At 37.9% G+C, this 23,796-nt stretch overlaps 1 protein-coding gene across 2 annotated transcripts in view; it reads right to left on the bottom strand.

Annotated features, from left to right (window-relative positions):
- Positions 1 to 15,394, bottom strand: part of LOC117394998 (KH domain-containing, RNA-binding, signal transduction-associated protein 3-like) — a 168,230-nt gene extending 152,836 nt beyond the window's left edge. Inside the window, exon 1 of one of the 2 annotated variants that reach the window (XM_033993813.3) lies at positions 15,029 to 15,394. In XM_033993813.3, the coding sequence (XP_033849704.1) occupies positions 15,029 to 15,119 (91 nt within the window). In that variant the 5' untranslated portion in view covers positions 15,120 to 15,394. The remainder of the gene's footprint in view (positions 1 to 15,028) is intronic. The other variant, XM_033993812.3, reaches the window with a different exon arrangement.
- Positions 15,395 to 23,796: the final 8,402 nt, after the last annotated feature.

Raw genomic sequence — 23,796 nt, 5'->3', positions numbered from 1 at the left:
ACAGGGCCAACACAACACAGAGCAGGGCTGAGAACACAGAGCAGGGCTGACAAACACAGAGCAGGGCTGAGAACACAGAACAGGGCCAACACAAGACAGAGCAGGGCTGAGAACACAGAGCAGGGCTGACAAACACAGAGCAGGGCTGAGAACACAGAACAGGGCCAACACAACACAGAGCAGGGCTGAGAACACAGAGCAGGGCTGACAAACACAGAGCAGGGCTGAGAACACAGAACAGGGCCAACACAACACAGAGCAGGGCTGAGAACACAGAGCAGGGCTGACAAACACAGAGCAGGGCTGAGAACACAGAACAGGGCCAACACAACACAGAGCAGGGCTGAGAACACAGAGCAGGGCTGACAAACACAGAGCAGGGCTGAGAACACAGAACAGGGCCAACACAACACAGAGCAGGGCTGAGAACACAGAGCAGGGCTGACAAAACACAGTCCATATGGCCTGGAATTAATGATTAAGTCCATTATCAGTTTTGTTAAAGAGGGACCAAGTGTGCCACTAGCAATAAGTCCATTAAAGCCCAGCGTGAGGTTTCAGTCCAGCTAAAGATGAGGCAGGACCCCTTATCTGCTAAACAAAATGAAAGAAAGAGCAGCATGGCTCATGCTGTGAGCTTTGCAGCACTTTGTTAATTTCTATATTAATCACACGCACCCACACATTTTGCCATGGCGCCCTCATTACAAAAGATAGACCCATTAATCACATCCCATTAATTATTGTATTGATGTTAATGTACTGTAGGGTACTTGCAGGGCAGCCCTACAAGCCTGCCTGAACACTCTGCTTTAAATATTCATTGACCTACCAGACATATTCCCATTCCAATACACTCCTCTGTATAGCATATTTCAACAGTGTACCAGATACTCTGCAGCTAAACATGCTCACTCCCTTTAGAATACCATTGCAGGGCTTAAAACTCACTGCAAGTTTTCACAACCCAAATGCTGTTGTTTTCAAATCCCCAACTTCTTTGAAACAGGGAACTTTACAGTATAGTATTACTAAAAAGAAACTTAAACCAACTTTTCAACTAGAAGTGTTTATCAATGTTTTTTTGTTTGTTTTTTTCAAAGGGATTACTCCCTTTAATTAACTTTCAAAAAACGAGGTGGCCCGAGTGGCTCACCTAACAAATGCACCACTGGTGGTGTGGTGTGCATGGTGAGTCATACAGTCAGAGAAACATGTGTTTGCATTCTGGCTCTACGAAGCCGGGAATTCCACAGGGAGTTTTGCATTTATTTGTTTGTTTATTTAACAGACACCTTTATGAGGCAATTGGTTTGGTCATGTGAACAGAGGACCTCCACAGATCTTTAGTTCCCCTGAGCGGCTGCGGGGATGGATGCGGTGAGGGCACCTAAACCTAAATGAGCATTGTAAATCGAGAAGAAAAGCTTAAAGGTGCATAACAGACCTTTTATTACAATAAGTTGTTGTATATTAAGTTAACAGCCATTTTTCTTCTCTTTAATAAACAGATATAAATAAAAGATTGGGTATTACACCCTTTGCAGTGATACTGACTTCTCTCTGAAATGTTTGTCTGCTGCTAAGTTTTTTTTTAGTAGTAATAGGTTAGGAATGAAACTTACAGTATGTTGGGCATCCCTGTGTGAATGAGAAAATGTTTTCTGGAAAACTGGAAGACTAGAAAACGTGTTCATGCTTCCACATGTTCAGTCAAGGAAATAGGTCTCTGGATCTACAGCTACATCACATTTACCTCTATATGCAAACCTTCAAGCCTTCAGTTTAATATCTTAATGTGAAGTTCAAAATTAAGTCATAGCCATGAAACTCTAATGCATCTATATTAAATCTGAGTAACACAAGTAAGTCTTTCTCTGAAGAATGTTCAATAACAATGCTTTATAAATGTGGTTAAAAGTTAAGGATAAGGTTGCGTGGTTTACTGGCACTACATCTAAAGTACCATGCCTCTCCGTGTGCTTTTACCCTCAAGGAAAAATAAGTTGTATTGCTAGAGTCGTTTTTAAACAAGAATAAGAGGATCATGGATATGAACTGATTTAAACGATGAAAACAAATAATTCAACCGAAATAGACTCTTGCAACTACAATCTTGTGAATAAAAAGTCATGTCAGCCTGTAGAAAACACACATTAGTATATTGAAATAGAGGCACATACTACAACGTTCTGTCTGAACCAGTAAGAAGCATGTTAGACAATAGACGGATGGAAAACTACATTATTTAAGCATTGAAGCATGAACCAGAAGAAGCACTTCCATACCAATCTGTTCAGGGTTTACAGTTTCATTCTTCACTAGGAAGCTGCAAAATGCATTTCCATGGAGCTTATGGACATGTTGGGCTGATCCAAAATGTTCAGATCCCTTAGTTATCACTGTCCTTCCGCAGTGCACACCCATGCTGAGTAAACTCCTCATTCAATATGATGATTTATACATTCGAAGCTTAAGCCTCAATTGCCCTGACCGGGAAAAGAAAAAAAATAAAAAACATCTATCTCGCAAAGGTGTTTATTATTATTATTATTATTATTATTATTATTATTATTATTATTATTATTATTATTATTATTATCAATTATTTGTTTTAATTATCTGCAGAACAACCACTTTAAAAGTGTACTGTGATAAAAGTCTCCTTCTGAGGTGGTTCTGATGGTAATGGCTCAAACATATTGTTTTTCCCCCGTTTTTTAATATACTCTTGTAAAGGTCTTTTTTATCTGCCTATGTGAAGGTGCCTTTAGATCTCCGGTTCTAATTGCCTGACATAGACATGTGTAACACAGGCTAGATCACCCAAAGGGTCTTTGTAATAGAAAGCACTAACACCATCTAGTGCACAACTCTGTAATGCCAGCCGTACAAAAAGGTACACAGTAGCTGTTCACTAGATGGCATTGGTTCTTCCTTCTGTAAGATGACCAATTAAAAGCAGGTTAACACAGACTTATTCAAATCAATGGATAATATTTGCTGTAGGTAATTGTAATAGCAGCTGCTCGAATGATTGTAAGCACCATACAAAGTAAAGCTACAGTAAAAAGAAGAGCATGCAATTGAAGCTACTTTACTTACTCTTTATTGCATTGACATTTACATATAAAACCGTGAATGAATGAATGCAGTCACGTGTGCTGCCTGCAACAACATGCTATTACTATTTCATGAAGCTAAGAGCCAATAGCATCGAATATGGCGTACATGTCACCTTTGCATGCTCTACAGTAGTGATGGATCAGAACTGGGGCACATAGATTTAAAACTACACTATTGGCCAGATTTACTAAGCAGCGGTAATTTGGCCAGAATTACAGGAGGAAAATTACGATTACTGCGCATGGTAATTCCCAACGTGCCACACCCTATTTACTAACTAATTAGAAGCAAAAATTATAATTAGCATACAAATTGTGGGTGGCAACAGGTCTGAAGTTACACACAGTATGTATTCTATTGACAACAGGTGAAGGAGCCTACTTACTGGTGGAGGCATGGATAAAAACATGAGAGATTCATTAAGATTCACTGTTATAATGTAACCTCCAAACTTTGTTAAAGCCGGAAAGATCCTACAGAAAAATGTACATTGAACTATGTTTAGTTACAATTTTAATAACTATGTTTAATTACAACTGTGATGAATCTTGTAACATTGTGTCAAACATTTGAAATTTGCTTCTACCACTGTTTAATCAATGAAGATATTTATAGGTCGGGTTGGTAGGTTTTTTCAGTAGTTAGTGTTATACTCACTTAGTTTTATTACATGCATCACTTTCCTCCAAATGGAACTTTGGAACCTAGTGTTCTGGGTGGTTTTATGAATAAAGGTAAGTATTTATCATCAGGTATGTGAAATAAAGGTTGGTTCTGGCGGGTTTGTCAGCACTATGGTCTTGTTGTCTATTTATAATAATAATTATAATAATAATAATAATAATGTATTTATTTGGCTGACACTTTTTTCCAAAGCGAGTTCTAATTAGTTATTTTACATACAAGTTCCGGTACCCATTTATACAGTTGGGTTTTTACAGCAACAGTGTCCTGGTATTGAACCCACTGCCCTCTGATTGACAATCCAGAGCCCTAACCACTACACCACACAGTAAGTCATTAAAGTACTGCTGTATGTATGTATTTGTATGTTTTCAATCAATTTAGGTTTGTTTAGTAAAAAATATTACTTGCCTACTAAATATGCAGGCATATTAAAATAACATTAATATGTTCTTTGTAGACATTACATTATGTCAAAATATAAATACCTACAATAGGCTTAACAATACAGTAGTAAAATCAAATGAATATCTAGCAGGCTTTTTTTTTTTGTCTAACGTAATACAAAACAAACCATGCGGATGCGTTGTAGGCATCATCACTAAAGTAAAATCAGGTTTGGTGATTTTGAAGTGCTACTTTTTACACATTTACTAATCCTTAGCCAAGTTAAAAATAAAAGATTTTGGTGGGAATTGAACTTGACCGTGCAGCACAAACCCAACATTATTACATTTTTAATAACGGTCAGATACTCTCTCTTCCTTACCTTTTTTATTTTAATAATGCGTTATACTCTCTGTTCGCTAACGTCAGCCACGGTGCAGACCTTAGGTCAAACCAATATGTTTGTGTAGGGAGAATTTGTTGTGATTGTTTATAAATGTGGTCCATCCTCTGAATACTTTTCCATTTTTATATTTTATTTTAAAGATTTTAAAGTAAGCCAATGCCAAACAAAACAAGGTATAATATGGGTTAGATGCCTGTAGTCAACTGTACATATTACGTAAATATACATATTTCAGTAAAAGAGCAGTGCGTACTGTTAATGGTATGTTTTAATAAACATGTTACACTAACCACTCCTTTCAAAATAAAAATGCCATTTTAAGTTATATGCATGTGTGTGAGTTCATATATGTATGAGAAATAATTAATACATGGAAAAACACTGTTGAAAAAACTGAATTAAAAAGCATTTCAGCTACTAACATCCAGACATTCTGTATATCCAAGGACATACACCAGCAAACACATTGCTACATTATTAGAAAACAATAAACAGGCTGACTTTGGATGGCCTGTGTTTCAATTCCTCCAGAGAGCCCCAGCAAAAAATAACAGCACTTGAATCTCTGGGATAGTTATCAGTGAATTTTAATGAAAGCCCTGCAAAAAGCAGTCCTCATACACTGACAGTGTTTCGTGACTGCATTGAATTAAAAAAAGCACTGTACCAGTCCTGCGGATCAGTGAAGGAACAATCAGCTGACAGCGCTGAGCTGCCTTGTTCCTCATCCCACCCGCTGTGATACCCGACACAGCACATCTGCGTTCCAGTGTAGATACCTGGCAGCCTGCACTGCTTTAAAGTGTCAGCACTTCCCACAGCTAATTACCAAAAAGAGCATGACACTGCTTTACACCCAACTGCTCCTTCTAACGCAAATTGAACATAAAAACCAGACAGGCTTCTTTCTGTAAGCTTATCTGTTATTCTTCATTCCAAGGGTTCACACGCTGTAATGATACTGAGAGTGGTCTGCTATTATTATTTCATGTACAGTGTTTCATGATCGTTGGTTTGTAGGACACTTTAGAAAATGGAATTGCACTGCCTTGTTCACGTGTTTTTAAGGTATTGGAGCAGCAAAAGTAAATCAGCCAAAAGCACCATTTCACTTTTAATTTGTAGATCCCAACACTCTTAGGTGAAATGCAGAATAAAAGTCAATACCTGTCATACAGTAAGAGAATTAAGTCGCCAAAGTAAGGTCAAAATGTCCTTCTCCTTTTATTTCTTGTTTGTTTTCAGATTTTTGCAAACCCCAGGCACTTTTATCCATGCATATGTATATTACAGGACATCCGGGTTTAATGACAATTAACTTGTTTTGTCAACATGGAAATACACTAGGGAACGCATTTATTTTGACGCTATATCATTTATATTAAACGATTTATTGATATTTTAAAATGGACTAGTCACAAACTGAATATATATATATATATATATATATATATATATATATATATATATATATATATATATATATATATATATATATATATATATATTTTATTTATGTGTAATAAACACATTTTTATGTGAAAAAATGAAGTTGATATGAATGGCACTTTCATTGAACATACACACTTTTGTACACCTAACTAGTCATACTTTCACTCCAACTACATAACCGTTACACTGCACAGATTCACATCTTAACCCTTTCAACAGGCTAGGCTACATACCACTTTCAAACTCATCTTTCAGTTATTTTCCTTTCATCAAATATTGTCAGTACTGTTTTTCATCAGCTGCATATCATCAGCCTTGATTTATGAGAAGATGGAAAGACGGATTTGACTGATTTGGCTCTTTGGATCTTTCACAGTCATCATTTGGAGTGCCACTGTAACTATGCTTAATAGCACTGTAATTATGTGTATGTACACATGAATTTACTAAGTAAGTACTATGTAAATACACAGTAACTAGATACACAATGTAAAGTGTTACCAGGAAGATTGTGTACAGACAGATCACATTGATTCTGATGTCCAAGTTGAATCTGAAACTGTTTGCACAGTAATATTATTATTATTATTATTATTATTATTATTTGTTTATTTAGCAGACGCCTTTATCTAAGGCGACTTACAGAGACTAGGGTGTGTGAACTATGCATCAGCTGCAAAGTCACTTACAACTACATCTCACCCGAAAGACGGAGCACAAGGAGGTCAAGTGACTTGCTCAGGGTCACACAATGAGTCAGTGGCTGAGGTGGGATTTGAACCGCGGACCTCCTGGTTACAACCCCTTTTCTTTAACCACTGGACCACACAGCCTCCTCTATGTTGAAGTATGTGTTTTATATTGTGTAGATACTGTAGACACAACATATATTTAAAGGGAGCTGATTGCATTTTTTACTAACTGACCGAAATAATGATAAGGAACTATTTCTGATTACTTTGCAAGACAGTTTTTTTTGTTGTTACGAGTGCAAACCTGCATTCATAAATGCGACACTCCCAGCGAGGAGATGGCACCCAACATAATGGATTTATTATTGCCATGACTTCTGAATGTAGCTCTTCTTCTGCTCTTACAAACCACACATTTCCACAGTCACCACAGGGCTGAATTTCATATCGGAAACTGATTACTGTGGTTATACTTTTTCTTCTAATAAATCTTTCTTCTGTCAAAACAAAACTGCAATTTACAGCATATGAGCAGTTATTCCAAGACTATCAGACAGCAAGCACACTATTCCCTCTGTCCCTCTGTGGCAGTTTGTGTTTTTTGATGCTGCTGCTGTCAAACGGCATCTCTTGCTAAAGCAAAGGATTATGATTACCATTACCTGTGTGAAAGCACCACTGAATTTGATCCTACGTAAATCGACAGATGCCTTCTTAGCCTATTTGTAGCTATACGTTTCTTATCTATTGACACCAATGGGCTTAAAGAGTAACTTGGTACAGTATGTATGTAATGGTAGGATTTTAGATTACACAGCATGAATAGCAGTGTTATTACATGGTAATAACTGCTTACTTTCTAATGGTCCCAGCTTACAAGTCCTGAGTAGTTACATGCAATAGACCTTGTAAACAACAACTTGTTACAAAGTAACACTACGGCACCGACCATTCCCATGTATAATTGCACACAGTATAGTTAACTGTATGAATCCTTGGTAGTTATCCAGTTATTACCATTGTATTATACTTCATTTAAGTATACATTGTAGACCTACCCAGCGACACAGTTACCTTAACTAATTCATTGTTCTTCTAGTTTAGAACCCAGAATCTTTCTGAGCTCTCAGATGTGGTTTCTTCTCTGAGTACAGATGATACAAAAGGGTGTAACTCCTACAACACTGCCCCCAGTGGATGTAATAAATACCACACAGAAGAAATGTGGTGTATGTTACATTTGCCAGCTGTACTTACAGAGAAGGCATATTTATATACAGTTATAGCATTTTAAAAAGTCTCCAGGACGTGAAACAGAGGCTGATATGCAAAGAGATTCTAAACCAGAAGAATACATTAGATAAGATAACTGTTATACACCCAGCTCTGATCTGACAGCACTGAATTACTGACTTCTTAAATGATTTCAAATAATTGCAAAGTAAACAGAAGCAGACAGTCGGTATTAGGAATTTTGCAGTCTGACAGTCCAAAGACAGTGCAAGGCATGTAATGTGTATGTTGAGCACAAATAACAGAGATCTCAAGCTATGAATGTGGCTCAGATAGTTTTGTTATGTGAACACATTTTAATTAAAGATTTTTGCAAAGTTCATTTTAAATATCACACAGTATAGCATTATAGTTTCTGCCTGACTGACGGCTAGTTTCACAGAACATGACTACCACTAACAGTCGATTATCACACCTTTCATAAGGAGTGTAGTCCGAGATTAGGGCTAATCAGAGTGTCTGAAACCAACCACTGGTCTAGTGTTCAGCGGCGTTTGCACCAAAAGGGAAAAAAGCATGATGTCAAACAGAACTCGATGGTCAATAAATGTGTCCAACTGCAAACATGTGGTACAGTTTATCCTGAATCTCATTAATAAAGCCTTAAAAGTTTCCTCCATATATCATTTTGAGTCAGCTACTGGTGCCTCAATTACATTCCCCTTCACTGAAAAGAAGCAATTTAGTACAGCAGTCACATTAACTCTTTCCCCAACTGCTGTGGCCAAAAAAATAATTGTAATCTAAGGGTTAGTGCAAAAAGATTACTAGAATTACATTAGGGAAAGGGTGATACTGGGATCTTACAAGGAACCTATTACCTCCTGTAATGTCAATTAAAATTAAAGATCTTATGGTAAGTAATAGTAGCCAGCCACTTCCTATGTGTAATGAGGTACGACTCGAGTTTTTCTAACTATTCAGCACATGTGAAAGGTAACACAAAGCACAAACACATTCATGAACCTCTGCCCACAGCAAGTACACTTAACAGATTTATTTTGAGCACAGTTTTGCCCTTACGGTTTAGGCTGATGCTAATACGTTATAAATCTACTGTAAGTAGACCATTCATTTTCACTCCATGCTCATTAGAAGATTGTTCTCAAGGGCCATACTTTTCACATGTGCTTAGGGGGTGCAGAGAATAACCAAGAGAGCAGTTTAACAGCATTCTGTGTAGTTAAGAGCTTTGCATTAAGGGACGATTGTATTATTCACCTAAATAAGCATTCGCAGTAATGACAGCATTTATGAATCAATAGTAAGAACATAATTTGTATCTTGCTCCTATCAGAGACCTCTCCACTCATTCTGTGAACAACAAATTAGTCTAGTTATGTCTCACACATGTAATGTGTAACAGGAAAAAAAAAATATATATATATATATATATATATATATATATATATATATATATATATATATATATATATATATATTGTTGTAGTCAAAATTTTACATACCCCAATGGAAATTTATAATCTCTAGAAATTTCTCGAAAACAAATAATTATAGGAAAAATCTTTTGTAGCATAAATTTTGCTTTTCTGGATGAAGGAAAAAAAAAAGTTACAAGAAATGGATGTCTACAATTATTTATTTCAGCAATTTTTTTAGCAAAAACCCCAAAATGCTGATTTAATTAATAGCTAATAGGCACCTTTAAAAATAATAACCTTTAACGATTAGGATGTTTATCAAAGTGCTTTTGGCACGATTCTTTAGTGATTTTTGACCATTTCATAAGTTTCCAACTTTTGTGCACAGCCTCATACCAAAGATTCTCATTTGATTCCTCTTTGAATCCCTTTTTTAAAATTGAACATCTCAGTTTTCCACGTGACCTGTTGTAACGGAGCCACTCCACTTGACCGGCTAGACCAGTGCTTTTCAACCTGTGGTACGCGTACCTTTACTGGTATGCGACAGGCTTGCCACTGGTACGCACCGACAGTTCTTTATGATGATATGATTCCTCAAAACACAATGCTCTGTCAATCACACCATCGTGTATCTGTTTGTACCACTGAAGCAAAGAGAAATGAGAAATTATAATGCAGAGCTCTAGACTGTGATTAAAAAGGTTAGAAATGCAAAAACAAACAAACAAAAAAACATTTGGACAACTTTTACAGGGGTTAGGCACAAAAATGCTGCATCTCCCTTTAAAAGCAAGTGTCAATATTTACAAATGCGAGATGACGTCGGTCTGACGATATACAGTATATATATATATATATATATATATATTGTAAAAGATCCGCACCCACTCGGGTTCGTTGCCCCTTTAAGAATACGACCCAGCACACAGAAATTGAGTTTTCAAGCGCTGACGCGCTAATTTTTAATAAACAGAAAAATAAACAAAACACAAAACAAACACCTAACTCCGATTTGGAGCACTTACTACACAGGTATTTCCCTGACTAACTTGCAGGGCGGCTAAGCCGTTTACCTGGCACCGACACAAACACCAACTCACAGGTTTACACAGCACTTACTCTTTTTCTGACTGCTCAGAGACAGAGCACCTCTTCTGCCTCCTTCTACTCAGCAGCCCCGTGCAGCCTGGCTGCACGTCTTAAATACCCTGCACCCGGTTCTAATTTTTAATCACCCCCGGGTGCAGGGGATAATACATAATAAAACAATTAAATTAAAACAATAGAATAATTAACAAAAACTAATTAACAGAAAAGCAATACAATTAAACAATACAAAAGGTGCCATTTTTTTCTTCAGGGAGGTTTTAACCCCCTCCCTGCTGTCTCACATTCCCGCTACCTTACATATCCTCCCCCCCAAGTGTGCAACACTAACGGCCATTCCAAGGCCACCCCCTCCCCTAAAACACAACCACCCACCCTCAAGTCCATAAATGTCCTTTTCCGCCCTTTTCCACAGGCGGACTTGAGGGTGGATCGGTCCACGTCCCGGCCCAGCCAGTTAAGGACTGCGCACCAGTGACGAGGGGACCCAACGGTTCGACAGCGGCGACCGGAGCGTAGGCCGGGGCACTGGAGGATGCATCAGTGGACAGTGTTCTTACCCTGGGAACCGGCGCAGCAATGTCCAATCACCCAAGGGAAGCGAAGCAGCGAACGGGGGAGCAACAGCGACGTCTGGCAGCAGCCCAGCGACGTCTGGGTGCTCGGGGAGAGCGGAGCAGGGAACCAGGGGCAGAGCTGTGGCCAGTGTTGCAGACTCCTGGGCTCTAGGCCCAGCACAGGGAGGTCCAGGAAGACCGGCCGGGTGTCCTGGAGCAAGGGGTGAGGGACTGGACGCAGCGGCACCGGACTGTAGGGGTGGTGGTCGGGGCTGTGGTGGGAGTATGCTTTTCACCTCCTCCCTGGGCTCCGGAAGCGGCGGCTCCTCCCCTCTGTGCTCCGGAAGCGGCGGCTCCTCCCCTCTGGGCTCCGGAAGCGGCGGCTCCTCCCCTCTGGGCTCCGGAAGCGGCGGCTCCTCCCCTCTGGGCTCTGACAGCGGCAGCTCCTCCCCTCTGGGCTCTGGAAGCGGCAGCTCCTCTCCCTCTGGCTCGGGAGGCTGCGGAGCTCCGCTAGCCTGCTCCCATTCTTGGAGCAGCAGCTCCAATTCTGTTGGCTCCCTTCTCTTCAATGGAGCCAACCTCATCTCTCTCTCCCATCTCTCCAGTTGCTCTCCTTGAGCAACTGCATTCCTCGTGATCTGCTCGATCAAATGTAACAAATCCATTTCTGGGTCTTAGGGGCACCCACACTCTCTGACACCAAATGTAAAAGATCCGCACCCACTCGGATTCGTTGCCCCTTTAAGAATACGACCCAGCACACAGAAATGGAGTTTTCAAGCACTGACGCGCTAATTTTTAATAAACACAAAAATAAACAAAACACAAAACAAACAGCTAACTCCGATTTGGAGCACTTACTACACAGTCTTTTTCCCAATCAAGACAGTCACTCATTATAAGCACCTGGGGGTTGAGTATCTTCATTATAAGCTCCTGGGGGTTGGGTATCTTCATTATAAGCTCCTGGGGGTTGGGTATCTTCATTATAAGCTCCTGGGGGTCTGGGTATCTAATAACTTGCTCTGGACACACCATGACAATTATGTTTGCAGCAAAGTGAGAAGAATTTGGGGGGTTATTTTTTGTTCCTTTAGAGAGGCCCCTCCAGGTGTTGTTTTGCATCTTTACAAGAGTTTGGTAAGACCAACTTTATAGTGCAACTGTTTTGTCTGGGACCCATTTCACAAATCCAGTACTAAGAAGCTTGAGTCTGTGCACAGATGTGCTTGTAGGATTGTATTGAATGACTGGAATTGGCATTTTACTCATGACAACTTTCTTAGTTGCTCTTCTCTTAAACCAGAAAGTGGCAGAAGGTCCTATTTTATTCTTGTTCACGTCTGTAAGGTTCTGCATTTACTGTGATCTACCTCTGTGTCAGTATGTGCTTGTAAAAGACCTGGGCTGAGAGGTCTCCATAGAACTGCTGTGTCCATCAGTCCTTATCTCTTCAGTTGTGTCGTTATTCCTTCTTTGGCACAGCCTTGCGGTTCTGGAATGCCCTTCTGGATTCCTCTGTGTCATTATCAAGCCTCTCTGGGTTTAAACTGCTGTTCAGTGTCATCTGCGTCTGAGCTGAACTTGTTTTAGTTGTGATGAAATTGTTATTAAAATATAAATATCTTTATATTTTAATATATGTATGTGTATTGTGTATATATATATATATATATATATATATATATATATATATATATATATATATATATATATATGTGTGTGTGTGTGTATCTTTATTGATATTACTTTGGAGGTATAGTAATTGTTGTATTGTTTATTACTGAGTATGTTCTACTTAGGTCTCTCTTTGTATTAGTGCTGCACTATTGAGATGTACCTGTGCTGGTCCTGCGGGCACAAAGTCAATAAACTGAACTAAATTAAACTAAGATATGAATTGCGTTCGCACTTTTTATTATTATTTAGCAAACATAAAATTCTAAGTGATGCAAAACGTTTGGCCGTAGCTGTACATGCAAGCACAATTTACATGTATTAAATCATGTCTGCTTGGATACTGCGGGAAACCCTGTTTTCTGAGTAACATAAGGAACAGCCTAATTACATCAGTTCCATCACCATGTCTCCCAAAAGCACGTTTAAATGAGCGCATGTGTGCTATGTTGTCCGATATATGAAGACCTGCCCGAATTTCAGGTACGCTATGGCAGGGGAATTCAGCTGAAGAAAACGTTGTTTTTTCATAGTCCCAGACCATGTTAAAACTCGAGTAAAACATGAACTCCAACCTGTTTGTTTTTAACATTGTTGACATGAAGTAATAGCATTGTTCTCACACAGAACGAACAATGAAGTGCTGTGAAATCGCGTCAAATACAACATAACTAAAACCATGCTATTTTGTTTCCTCTTTTTCAATCTGGCTGTTGCATGCAGAGAGCCAAATTACTTACTCTTCAACAGCGCGAATCAAGGCATTGACCCCAACCTAACTCTTTCTACTGGAGCCGCGGGAACAGCAATCAAGACTGTGCCTGTTATTGTGTTCATCAATAATAATAATAATAATAATAATAATAATAATAATAATAATAATGTAATTTCTTTATTTTTATATAGCGCCTTTCATGTGAACTACGCACATAGGACATTGATTTAACATTAGTAGTTTGACCAGTGGCGGCTGGTGCTCAAAAAAACGGGAGGCAGTAAAAAAAGCAGAAGTCTTGGGGTCCCCTTAAGCCACCAGCAGCAGACGAATTTCTTATTATTCTATTCTGACTGACTTTTCATATCTTGTTAACGATTTACCCCAATTCAAAGCTGTTAAACGGATTTTCTCCACCAGCCAGCCGAAAAAGAAAACAGTAGCCCACTGTAATTTATTCTAAAAAACTTAACTTGTGTGTGTGTGTGTGTGTGTGTGTGTGTGTATAGATAGATAGATAGATAGATAGATAGATAGATAGATAGATAGATAGATAGATAGATAGATAGATATGCATAAGCAAAGCGAGCCTATTAAATGATACCTGATTACCACTTATTTTAAAAAATATATATGGTGACTCTTTTTCGGTTTGTGTGTTAGAGTTAAATCAATAAGGTAGATATTTAATCTAATACATTAGAGAATTTATAATACTCAATCATTATTATTATTATTATTATTATTATTATTATTATTATTATTATTATTATTATTATTGTGACAGCGCAGCCAGCTAAACTCCTATAGAGCATATGTTTTATTATATTTCATTTGAGTATTGTTCTCTTCAGAACTGCCCCTTGTGTAATATAATATAAACATATTAAATTCCAAATGCATAATCCATTAATTGTACGACGTTTCCTATTGCGAAACCTGTGTGAGATCTCAATACAGGTCTCCACTGACAGTTTATCACGCGTGGCATTAAACGCACACTGACCTAGACCAACGATCCTGAATAGAAACGTGCATGATTAGAAACTGCTTTACACAACGATGTATGTGTAAATACCCCAATGATGTATGTTACTGCATGGCTATGTGAATTTGCAAAGCTTTTAAAACTTATTTTTGGGGAAAAAACAAGAACAATTAAAGATTAATTATTTTAAAGAAACTAGCCGAGTAAACGGCACACACGCTTATTGAAATGGAAAACCCAACATTAAACTGTGTCAGTTGCTTTGCTGTTTTGATCCCACTAAAGTAGCTGTCTCCTCGAACCTCGCTAATGCATTACAGGCTGACAGATCATGGTCAAAGAAGTGTGTCATCCATCACCTCTGGGGACTCGGTTACTTTTCAGGGATAGCTTTCCTAGTGAATGTTTCATGTAACATGTGTAACTTACGATTGAGTAAAACATTTCAATTAAAACAATAAAAAAAACTTCAAAGCATATAATAATAATAATAATAATAATAATAATAATAATAATAATAATAATAATAATAATAATAATAATAATAATAATAGTTTACCTTGATTGACCAGTCGTAAAGCGTGTAGGAAAGATGGATCCAGCGAATCCTTCTCTGCCATGAGCTCCGGCAAGTACTTTTCATTATCCATCCCTTATTGTTCTTTTATCCAAATAATAACAATAATTTAAAAAAGAAATATAACAGAGGTATTCCTCTTCAGCTGTATGTTCTCCAGAAGAAGAAAAACGTGTTTACATTTATCACTGAAGTTTTGTTAGCAGCAGTTCAATAGCAGAAGTTAAAGCGATTGTCGTCCCTATTTTTTTTTAATGAGTACAGTACAGTCCTGACAGCAGCGTGTGCACTCAGATGCGTTCCTCTCTCAACTGAGCCTCCTAACCTGAGTCCGTTCTGAAAACAAGCCTTCTGGCTCCTCCTGTGTTGTTTCCACAAGCACAATAGACCTGCCCACAGCCTGTTTTATTGGATGTTGTTTTGGCTGCTGGTTTCCGATTAAGCTTTGGTAACGTCAATCAGGTTAAAGAGGAAGGTATGTGCTGTGAGGTGGAGGAACGTTTCGAGCTGGTGGAGCTGTCCGTGGTTCTTATGGGTTGTTCAGGTACAGTCTAATTCCAAGCGGTTAGCGCGTGCTATACAGTTCATTTGCCTCTCATTAAAACGTCAGAGACGTATTCAGTAAGTCATTCAGACGCACCTTCACAATTACCCTGGCAGCTGAAATGTGTTGCATAAACTGCAACAATGAATACATTGATAAATAGTTACTGTACACAGATTTAAAATATTAAGTGAAAATACGTGTTGAAAAAAGTAGAGGGGTACGTTTAAAATATCTGCAGTTTTTCTGTCAGCGATTCATAGTCGAGCACCTCAGCGATCGATACAAAGACGTATGTATTGTATTTAGCACTGATTTGTAGATATACAGGGTACAGTACGAGTGTGTTATTCAAGTGATTCGGTGCTAACAGTCAGGAACATGCTAACCCTCTGATCTGTAGTTACTTGGATCTTTTCTTGAATGCATTTTAAAACATTCTCCAATTAGTGCACACAGTGTGCTTTCTCTCATTTAACATCCGATCGCTATTAGCACGGCACTGCAAACCAGAAATGACTGCAATGCAAGTACACCTCCCTCCCATCTATTTGCACTAGATTTTCTCTAAACAGGCCCCATCTGTTTGAATATACTGTACAGTAGGTGTTTATATGAAGTGATTTTTTTAATGTAAGTTTCAGCCCAAGTGTTTAATTTACGTATTGTACTTTTGCCCTATGTGTATTGCATTTGTACACTGTATGGTAGTGGTACACTGTATCAGTATACATTTAATTGTGGGTAGCCTAGAGTATTTTAGGTGCTGTTTTCTATTGCTCAGTATTTTTCTTTCATTGTTTTGATAGTTTTGAAAATCATTTAAATGTAGCTTTTTTACTCCGTACAGTGTGAAAATTATAATACCATCGAGGTAACATTCTATTAAAATAAAGAAATAAACCGTTGACAGAAGTAAACATGGGACAATGGACTCTGAGTTGACATTGTTAAAAGCAGGGAAGGGAGCAGACCATAATACTGACAGAACTCTAGCATCCAAGTGATTGCCAGCAATACCAGAACTCACCACTGCCTGCTGCACACTAGCTATTCAAGCTGTAGACATAACCAAATGGATCATAGTCATCTAGCAGTACTAAATACAACTGAACCACTCTGTCTGTTGCATCTCATTAAAATGATGAACTGTGTCATTTAAGTGTGTACATAATGTTGACTCTGTTAGTACAGTTCATATAGTGTCAATGAAGCCACTGCACGATGATCAACAAGAATAAGACAAGGTAAGTGGTGCTTTTAATGTACAATATGTGACATGAAAGTCAATACCTCAGAACAGTGTGGATGTAACAATTCCTATCTATTTGTTCAATGATAGTTTGTTTTACATGCCAATAATGTTTCATCTGATCAGTTGAATTTTGAGGAGTCACGCAATAATAGACTCAAAGAACAACTCACTGACTGAGTTTACAGAAAGTATCAGTGACCAGCACTATACAGGATAATCCAAGTTGTCATGCCAGACTTCCAGCCAATATGGAAAATGCTGAATTTGGTGTTGGTAACTGTGAATCTGATTGTTATTGTATTTGTTTCACACAGCTTTTTTAGTTTATATTAAATATTAGAATGAATGGGGGTTTCTTCATCAAACAAATATAGACTAGGAATTGTAACTCAAGTACTAATCTCAACCAATATACTATATTATGTCACTTCCATAGTGAATGAGTGTACAATGAATAACATTTTACTGTGAAGACAACTACACTGAGAACATTCAAACTGAAACATTTTTCCTCTCCCCTCCATTCATATTACTGAAATCATCTTGAACTTGATAAAGGCATGCTAGCACTGAATGATACCATTCCTATCCCACCATTCATATTACTGAAATCATCTTGAACTTGATAAAGGCATGCTAGCACTGAATGATACCATTCCTATCCCTCCATTTATATTACTGAAATCATCTTGAACTTGATAAAGGCATGCTAGCACTGAATGATACCATTCCTATCCCACCATTCATATTACTGAAATCATCTTGAACTTGATAAAGGCATGCTAGCACTGAATGATACCATTCCTATCCCACCATTCATATTACTGAAATCATCTTGAACTTGATAAAGGCATGCTAGCACTGAATGATACCTCCACCACTGGGTTTCTCTTGAATGGGGTCAGAGTTGACTCATGACCGCTGGCTAGTGAGTTCTGCATTGGGATTTACCTGACCTGGTGTCAGAATGCAGGGACGTCTCCTCATATAAAGATAAGCTAGCCAGAACAGCGATTTGTAGCCTGGGGGGGCATCTGTTCTTTTCACATGTACATTTTTATTAATATATTGGTTGTGAAGTAAAAGTATAAACATCTATTTAAAACAGCAGATATAAAGGAGTGCTAACCCAATACTTTATAATTATTTGTATAATCTTGTACAATCTCTATTAACATTATTATTATCTCTCCTTTTATTATGAGATAGTCAGGGGTGATCCTTTGAGATATTCTATATTCTATGTTCTATTATATATATATATGTGTGTGTGTGTGTGTGTGTGTGTGTGTGTGTGTGTGTGTGTGTGTGTGTGTGTGTGTGTGTGTGTGTGTGTGTGTGTGTGTGTGTGTGTGTGTTTACCCATCTGCTATATTATGTCTGCAATAATTCTGAATGTTTCTCAGTTCTGTGGCTCTGATATTTACATTTTGTTTTTTTATAATTAGTTTCTATTGATCTGACTGCCAAAGCATAGCTACAAATGAAGTGAACAGAGTTGAAGGTCACAATATCACAGAACTTCTCAAATGCAGAAAACAAAGAACACAACCCAGGCCAGCAAGCGAGATGGCAGCACATGGAGCAGAAAAGTATACAAATGACAAGCAACAGAACTCGGAACCCTTCTTAATTATAATAACAATTATAAAAGTATACAAATGTCAAGCAACAGAACTCGGAACCCTTCTTAATTATAATAACAATTATAAAAGTATACAAATGTCAAGCAACAGAACTCGGAACCCTAATTAATTATAAAAACAATTATAAAAGTATACAAATGTCAAGCAACAGAACTCGGAACCCTTCTTAATTATAAAAACAATTATAAAAGTATACAAATGTCAAGCAACAGAACTCAGAACCCTTCTTAATTATAATAACAATTATAAAATGTAAAGGATGATTGAAAGACATTCAATCACTATGTAGGCCTTTCTTTTGAAAGCAATTCACCAAAACAAGATGCTTCTTAGATCATTGACCCCCTAAATCTGAGCTGGGGGTCATCTTCAGTCATAGAGGGACAAACCAACACTTGAATATCCCTACATGTACACATGATTTGAGGCCAGGAGCAGACAGACTGAAGCTTGGGTTATTGAGTTCTACATATCAGCAGTATGAAATGCAAAAAAAAAAAAAAAAAATCCTGAATAATAAGTCCTGTAGTAGCACTTGAATATAAGACCAAGACAATGAGGTCATGTTGTCATCTGCTTCCTGCTTTCTCTCCAGCACCCTTTGTATCCTTCATTCCATTAGAAGCACATCTACTGCAGTTCTGTCTTGAGCTCTTTAATCTAGTTTAGCTCTCAGCTAACCCCAAACCATATGCCTATTAACTTGGGGTTGGAAAACCTAAATCCCCAATTCCATCACATTTACATTTAATAATGTCTTCATTTCTTTTTTATTGTCATTATTAACTTTGGAAATTGTAATTTTATATGGAACTGCAATCATGACTGACTCACAGGGATGTATATCTATTTTCTTTTTTTTGTTTGTTGTTGTTAATGTATACTACTTATTGATAATCAGAGCTAGATCCCTGGGAGTCACTTCTGGCTTATAAAACCGAGATGGCCTAATGACGTGATATCAGATACCTTCATCAGGAAACTAACGGAAAAAGGTGGCATGACTAGTACAGCATGTGAGTGTGAAGAAGTAGGAGGATATATGAAATAATAGACGTTCCATAGAAGTCTTGCAGTCCCTTGGAATGCAAACCTGTACATTTGCCCTTAAACCAGAGAGGCATATGTTTTTTTTGGTATTCACATCCCCACACATCCACTGGAGAGTAGAAGTAATAACATTCTATTTACTGCCTGTGGAACACTGGCTCGCTACCCACTCTTCACCGGCTTGCTCTTACCATGTTCTCATTCTGAGGCTTAGACTTCCCTGTGTGATTCAAACCACCCCTACAGTTTGAAATATACTGCCTCTTAAATCTGATAATACAGTCTGTGATGAGAAAAAGGATGTCTGATTATTATCCCATTCGCCATGCGTTGAAAGTACCCTATGTGATTATAACACTGCTGATATTTCTGGAAAGTAACCATTATCTTTGATATGTGCTTATATGATGTTGTGCAAACTTTTATCTACCCTAGAGCTTTGTACATTTAGCACCTTACAATGGCTATGTCAGAACTGAATATTATTGGCAGGTACTATTCTTTACACATTATGAGATCAAAATCTGCCAAAATGTCCTTATTACAAAATTCTCCTTATAGTTACTGTCTCACGTTTTCTTTGAACAAAATTGTTTTAAGTTTAAAAATAATACTGTCACCTTTATGTTGAGTATATGATCATGCTAGTGTTGTAGTGCATCAATTTAAAGAAATATATTTTGTTAAAATGCATCTGTTAGAATACAGTTTCAACTTCAGCACTTACATGAGTGCTTTTAGCAGTGGACACACAGTGATGGGTTACAATAAATATAATTAAACACGTATATAGAGAATCAATACAATAAAAATGCATCATCCCAACATTGCGTTGACCTTTGTGGATATCTGTTATTCTGTTTGGTGTTCCACCTGTACATACTGACATTCATTTCCAGGTATTAATCAGTGTAAACTGAGGTATTGTTTGTTGCAAAGCACTCTAAAGTTCACTATAAATCTTGCACAATAAACAGGGAAATCAAAAGAGCCTGTGAAGAAAAATAATAGTATACTGTGACAAAGTGGCACTCCTGTTATATAGAAACAACAAACAAGTCTTCAGTTGAATGAAGTGCAATCTCACATCATAAGCTCATAACACAAGTAATTAGCAAGCATAACTACATTTAAGGGAGTGTGGATGAATGAGGCTGAAATTCAAGACAAGGTTTAGATAAGAAGAGTCCTTAAAACCCCGAGCTCCTGTCACACAATACTGTAGCTATGAGTACAAGATGCACTGAGTGTACTGCGAGACAAGTCTCCCTGTTTGAATAAACACCCTGACCACCCCAAAAGGGGTAAACATATGCCCTTTCTAAAATATAACCTATTTTACACAAAATACCTTGTATTATTTTGTTTTGACAGTAAGGCAGAGCTGAGAAAGACATTTAATTGAACTGGGTCCATCCCTAATCAGTGCTGTTTTGTATCTGTGATTCAACCTGTATACATTCTAAGGGCATATACTGTACACCCATCTGATGATTAACAACCAGAAATGAGTATGGACTAGATAGAAAGAAATTGGTTCAAGCAAAAACCTGTTACTGCATTGAAAGAAGGTGGTAAAATAAGAATAGAGTGGCCATGTTTGTTTTTTAAGAGACGATTTATCACAGATATGCCAACCACATAGAAAGTCAGTTTAGATTTTTTTTGTTTTTTTGTTTTGTGTGTGTAATTTGTTTGGTAGATGACACATTTATTTTATACAATACTGAACATGAGTCATTGAAATGCGTAATGAGGGGATAATGGTGGTGGTTTGAAATGTAGAATGTATTGTTTCTTTAGAATTGTACATGCTTGGACTGATGTGCGGCAGTGCCACTGTTGGAACTGGTCTTTGGGTGATCCTTCCCGCTGGTGTACCACTGATATGGTTTTCCTGTTAAAGACAAACAATGAGTTAAAGCTGCATTGCATTATATAGTAGCCTACAATTGCGCCCATACATTGTTAAAATGTACCTTTAGTTTCCTTTCAATGATTTCAATAGCATGTTGGCTATGACATACCTTTTTTTCTACAGTTTGCATTTCTAGGAGAAATGACACAGTTGCATGGCACAGCACCTAAACCTCACAAAAAAAGCACTGAAAAGGTTGTATTTTATTATTCACATATTGAATACAACAAACATGTTGAAACTAAAACTTTTGGAAACAATGCTGAATTAAAAAAATTATGTTTTTATTTGTATTATTTGAATATATATATATAGATAGATAGATAGATAGATAGATAGATAGATAGATAGATAGATAGATATAGAGAGAGAGAGAGAGAGAGAGAGAGAGAGAGAGAGAGAGAGAGAGAGAGAGAGAGAGAGAGAGAGAGAGAGAGAGAGCATAAATAACACTGTGAAACAATTTTTTTTTATTTTTTGGTTCCTGGGTAGTAAGTGTTATTTCCTAATTGCTTATGCCTCAAAAGTATAGAAAATGGCTATTATTCCCCACAAACTTTGCTTTTGTGACCAGGACAGTGATATTTTGAAGTTTACCTATTTTCCAGAACATTCCAGATAGATTCAGTGCTGAGTAAACTTGGAGTAACTTCTAGAACTTTCTAGAACTTTCCAGTAATATTAATAGTAGTATAAATACAGGGACCTTAAGCCCACCAGTTCAGTTTAGTTCCAGCTGCCTAAATGGATACATATCTGCATTTTTCTGAGATGGGATCAAGGTCATAGGAGACTTCAAAATGGTGGCATTCCTGATCCAAGGCGGTTTTACCAAGTTTCCCTGCTATCTTTGCCTTTGGGACAGCAGGGACACCAAGGCGCACTACCACAGGCGGGACTGGCCACAGCGGACCGAGTTCTCTGTGGGGAGGAACAACGTTAAGTGGGAGCCACTGGTGGACCCCCGGAAGGTGCTGATGCCACCACTGCACATCAAATTGGGCCTTATGAAACAATTTGTCAGAGCTCTAGATAAGGAGTCGGCAGCCTTCAAGTACCTTCAAGACTTCTTCCCTAAGCTGTCTGAGGCAAAGGTCAAAGCCGGTGTCTTCGTCGGACCACAGATAAAGAAGATCCTGGAGTGCAATGAATTCCCCAAGAAGCTCACTAGTAAGGAGAAAGCGGCTTGGAACAGCTTTGTCGCAGTGGTTCGGGGCTTCCTGGGCAATCACAAGGCCGAAAACTATGTGGAGCTGGTTGAGACTCTGGTGAAGAACTACGGCACAATGGGCTGTAGGATGTCCCTCAAAGTCCATATCCTTGATGCTCATCTTGATAAATTCAAGGAGAACAAGGGAGCGTACTCGGAGGAGCAAGGCGAGCGCTTCCACCAGGATATACTGGACTTTGAACTACTATACTGTCCGCTACCAAGGACAGTATAACGAGAACATGATGGGAGACTACATTTGGGGGCTGATTCATGAAAGTGATTTACAGTTTAATCGTAAATCTTGAAAAACTACTCACTTCTAAATCTTTTGTAGTCATTTTTGTATTACTTTAGTATAAAAACATGTTAATTTGGATTCATATGTTGTTTTTTTCTGACTTTATGTGAACGAAAAGACACAAATTCGCCCGTTTTCTCATTGGAAATAGGTAAATTTCAAAATATCACTGTCCTGGTCACAAAAGCAAAGTTTGTGGGGAATAATAGCCATTTTCTATACTTTTGAGGCATAAGCAATTAGGAAATAACACTTACTACCCAGGAACAAAAATTGTGTTACATAGTGTAATTTATCAACAATTTATATGCAATGCTTAGCCAGCATATAGCCTAATTTCGGTGCCATATTTACTTGTCATTTTACCTCCAATAATAACAGGGTTCTGCAACGGTGACTGCCAAGGGGCGACTCACTTCTTTGATTCTTTCAGTTCATGCTTGTGCTTGTATAATCAAACTCCCAAACTGTTACCTGTGTACAAGTGTGAAAAATATCTGACAGGTTATTATAGGAATTTACTAGACTCAAAAGCAAAAAAGAACCAAAAAAAAGGACGCCTCAGGCTTTAAACCAGACCTGAATTTGTGAAAGGCTTGCATGAGCAGAGCCTAACTAAAACTACGGAGGTTTATTTGTCGGTCGGTCTTGCGTTTTAGGATTTGAAAAGACCATTGTGTCAAATATATGTTATGCTTGTGAGAAATAACCTTTAACTCTTGTACCACAAATGAAGGAAAATAAATTTCTTCTAAGCAATTAGGGCAGCAGTGTGGAGTAGTGGTTAGGGCTCCGGACTCTTGACCGGAAGGTTGTGGGTTCAATC

Source organism: Acipenser ruthenus, chromosome 3, assembly GCF_902713425.1.
Source record: "Acipenser ruthenus chromosome 3, fAciRut3.2 maternal haplotype, whole genome shotgun sequence".
Lineage (NCBI taxonomy): Eukaryota > Metazoa > Chordata > Actinopteri > Acipenseriformes > Acipenseridae > Acipenser > Acipenser ruthenus.
This window is presented reverse-complemented; position numbering and strand designations above follow the sequence as displayed.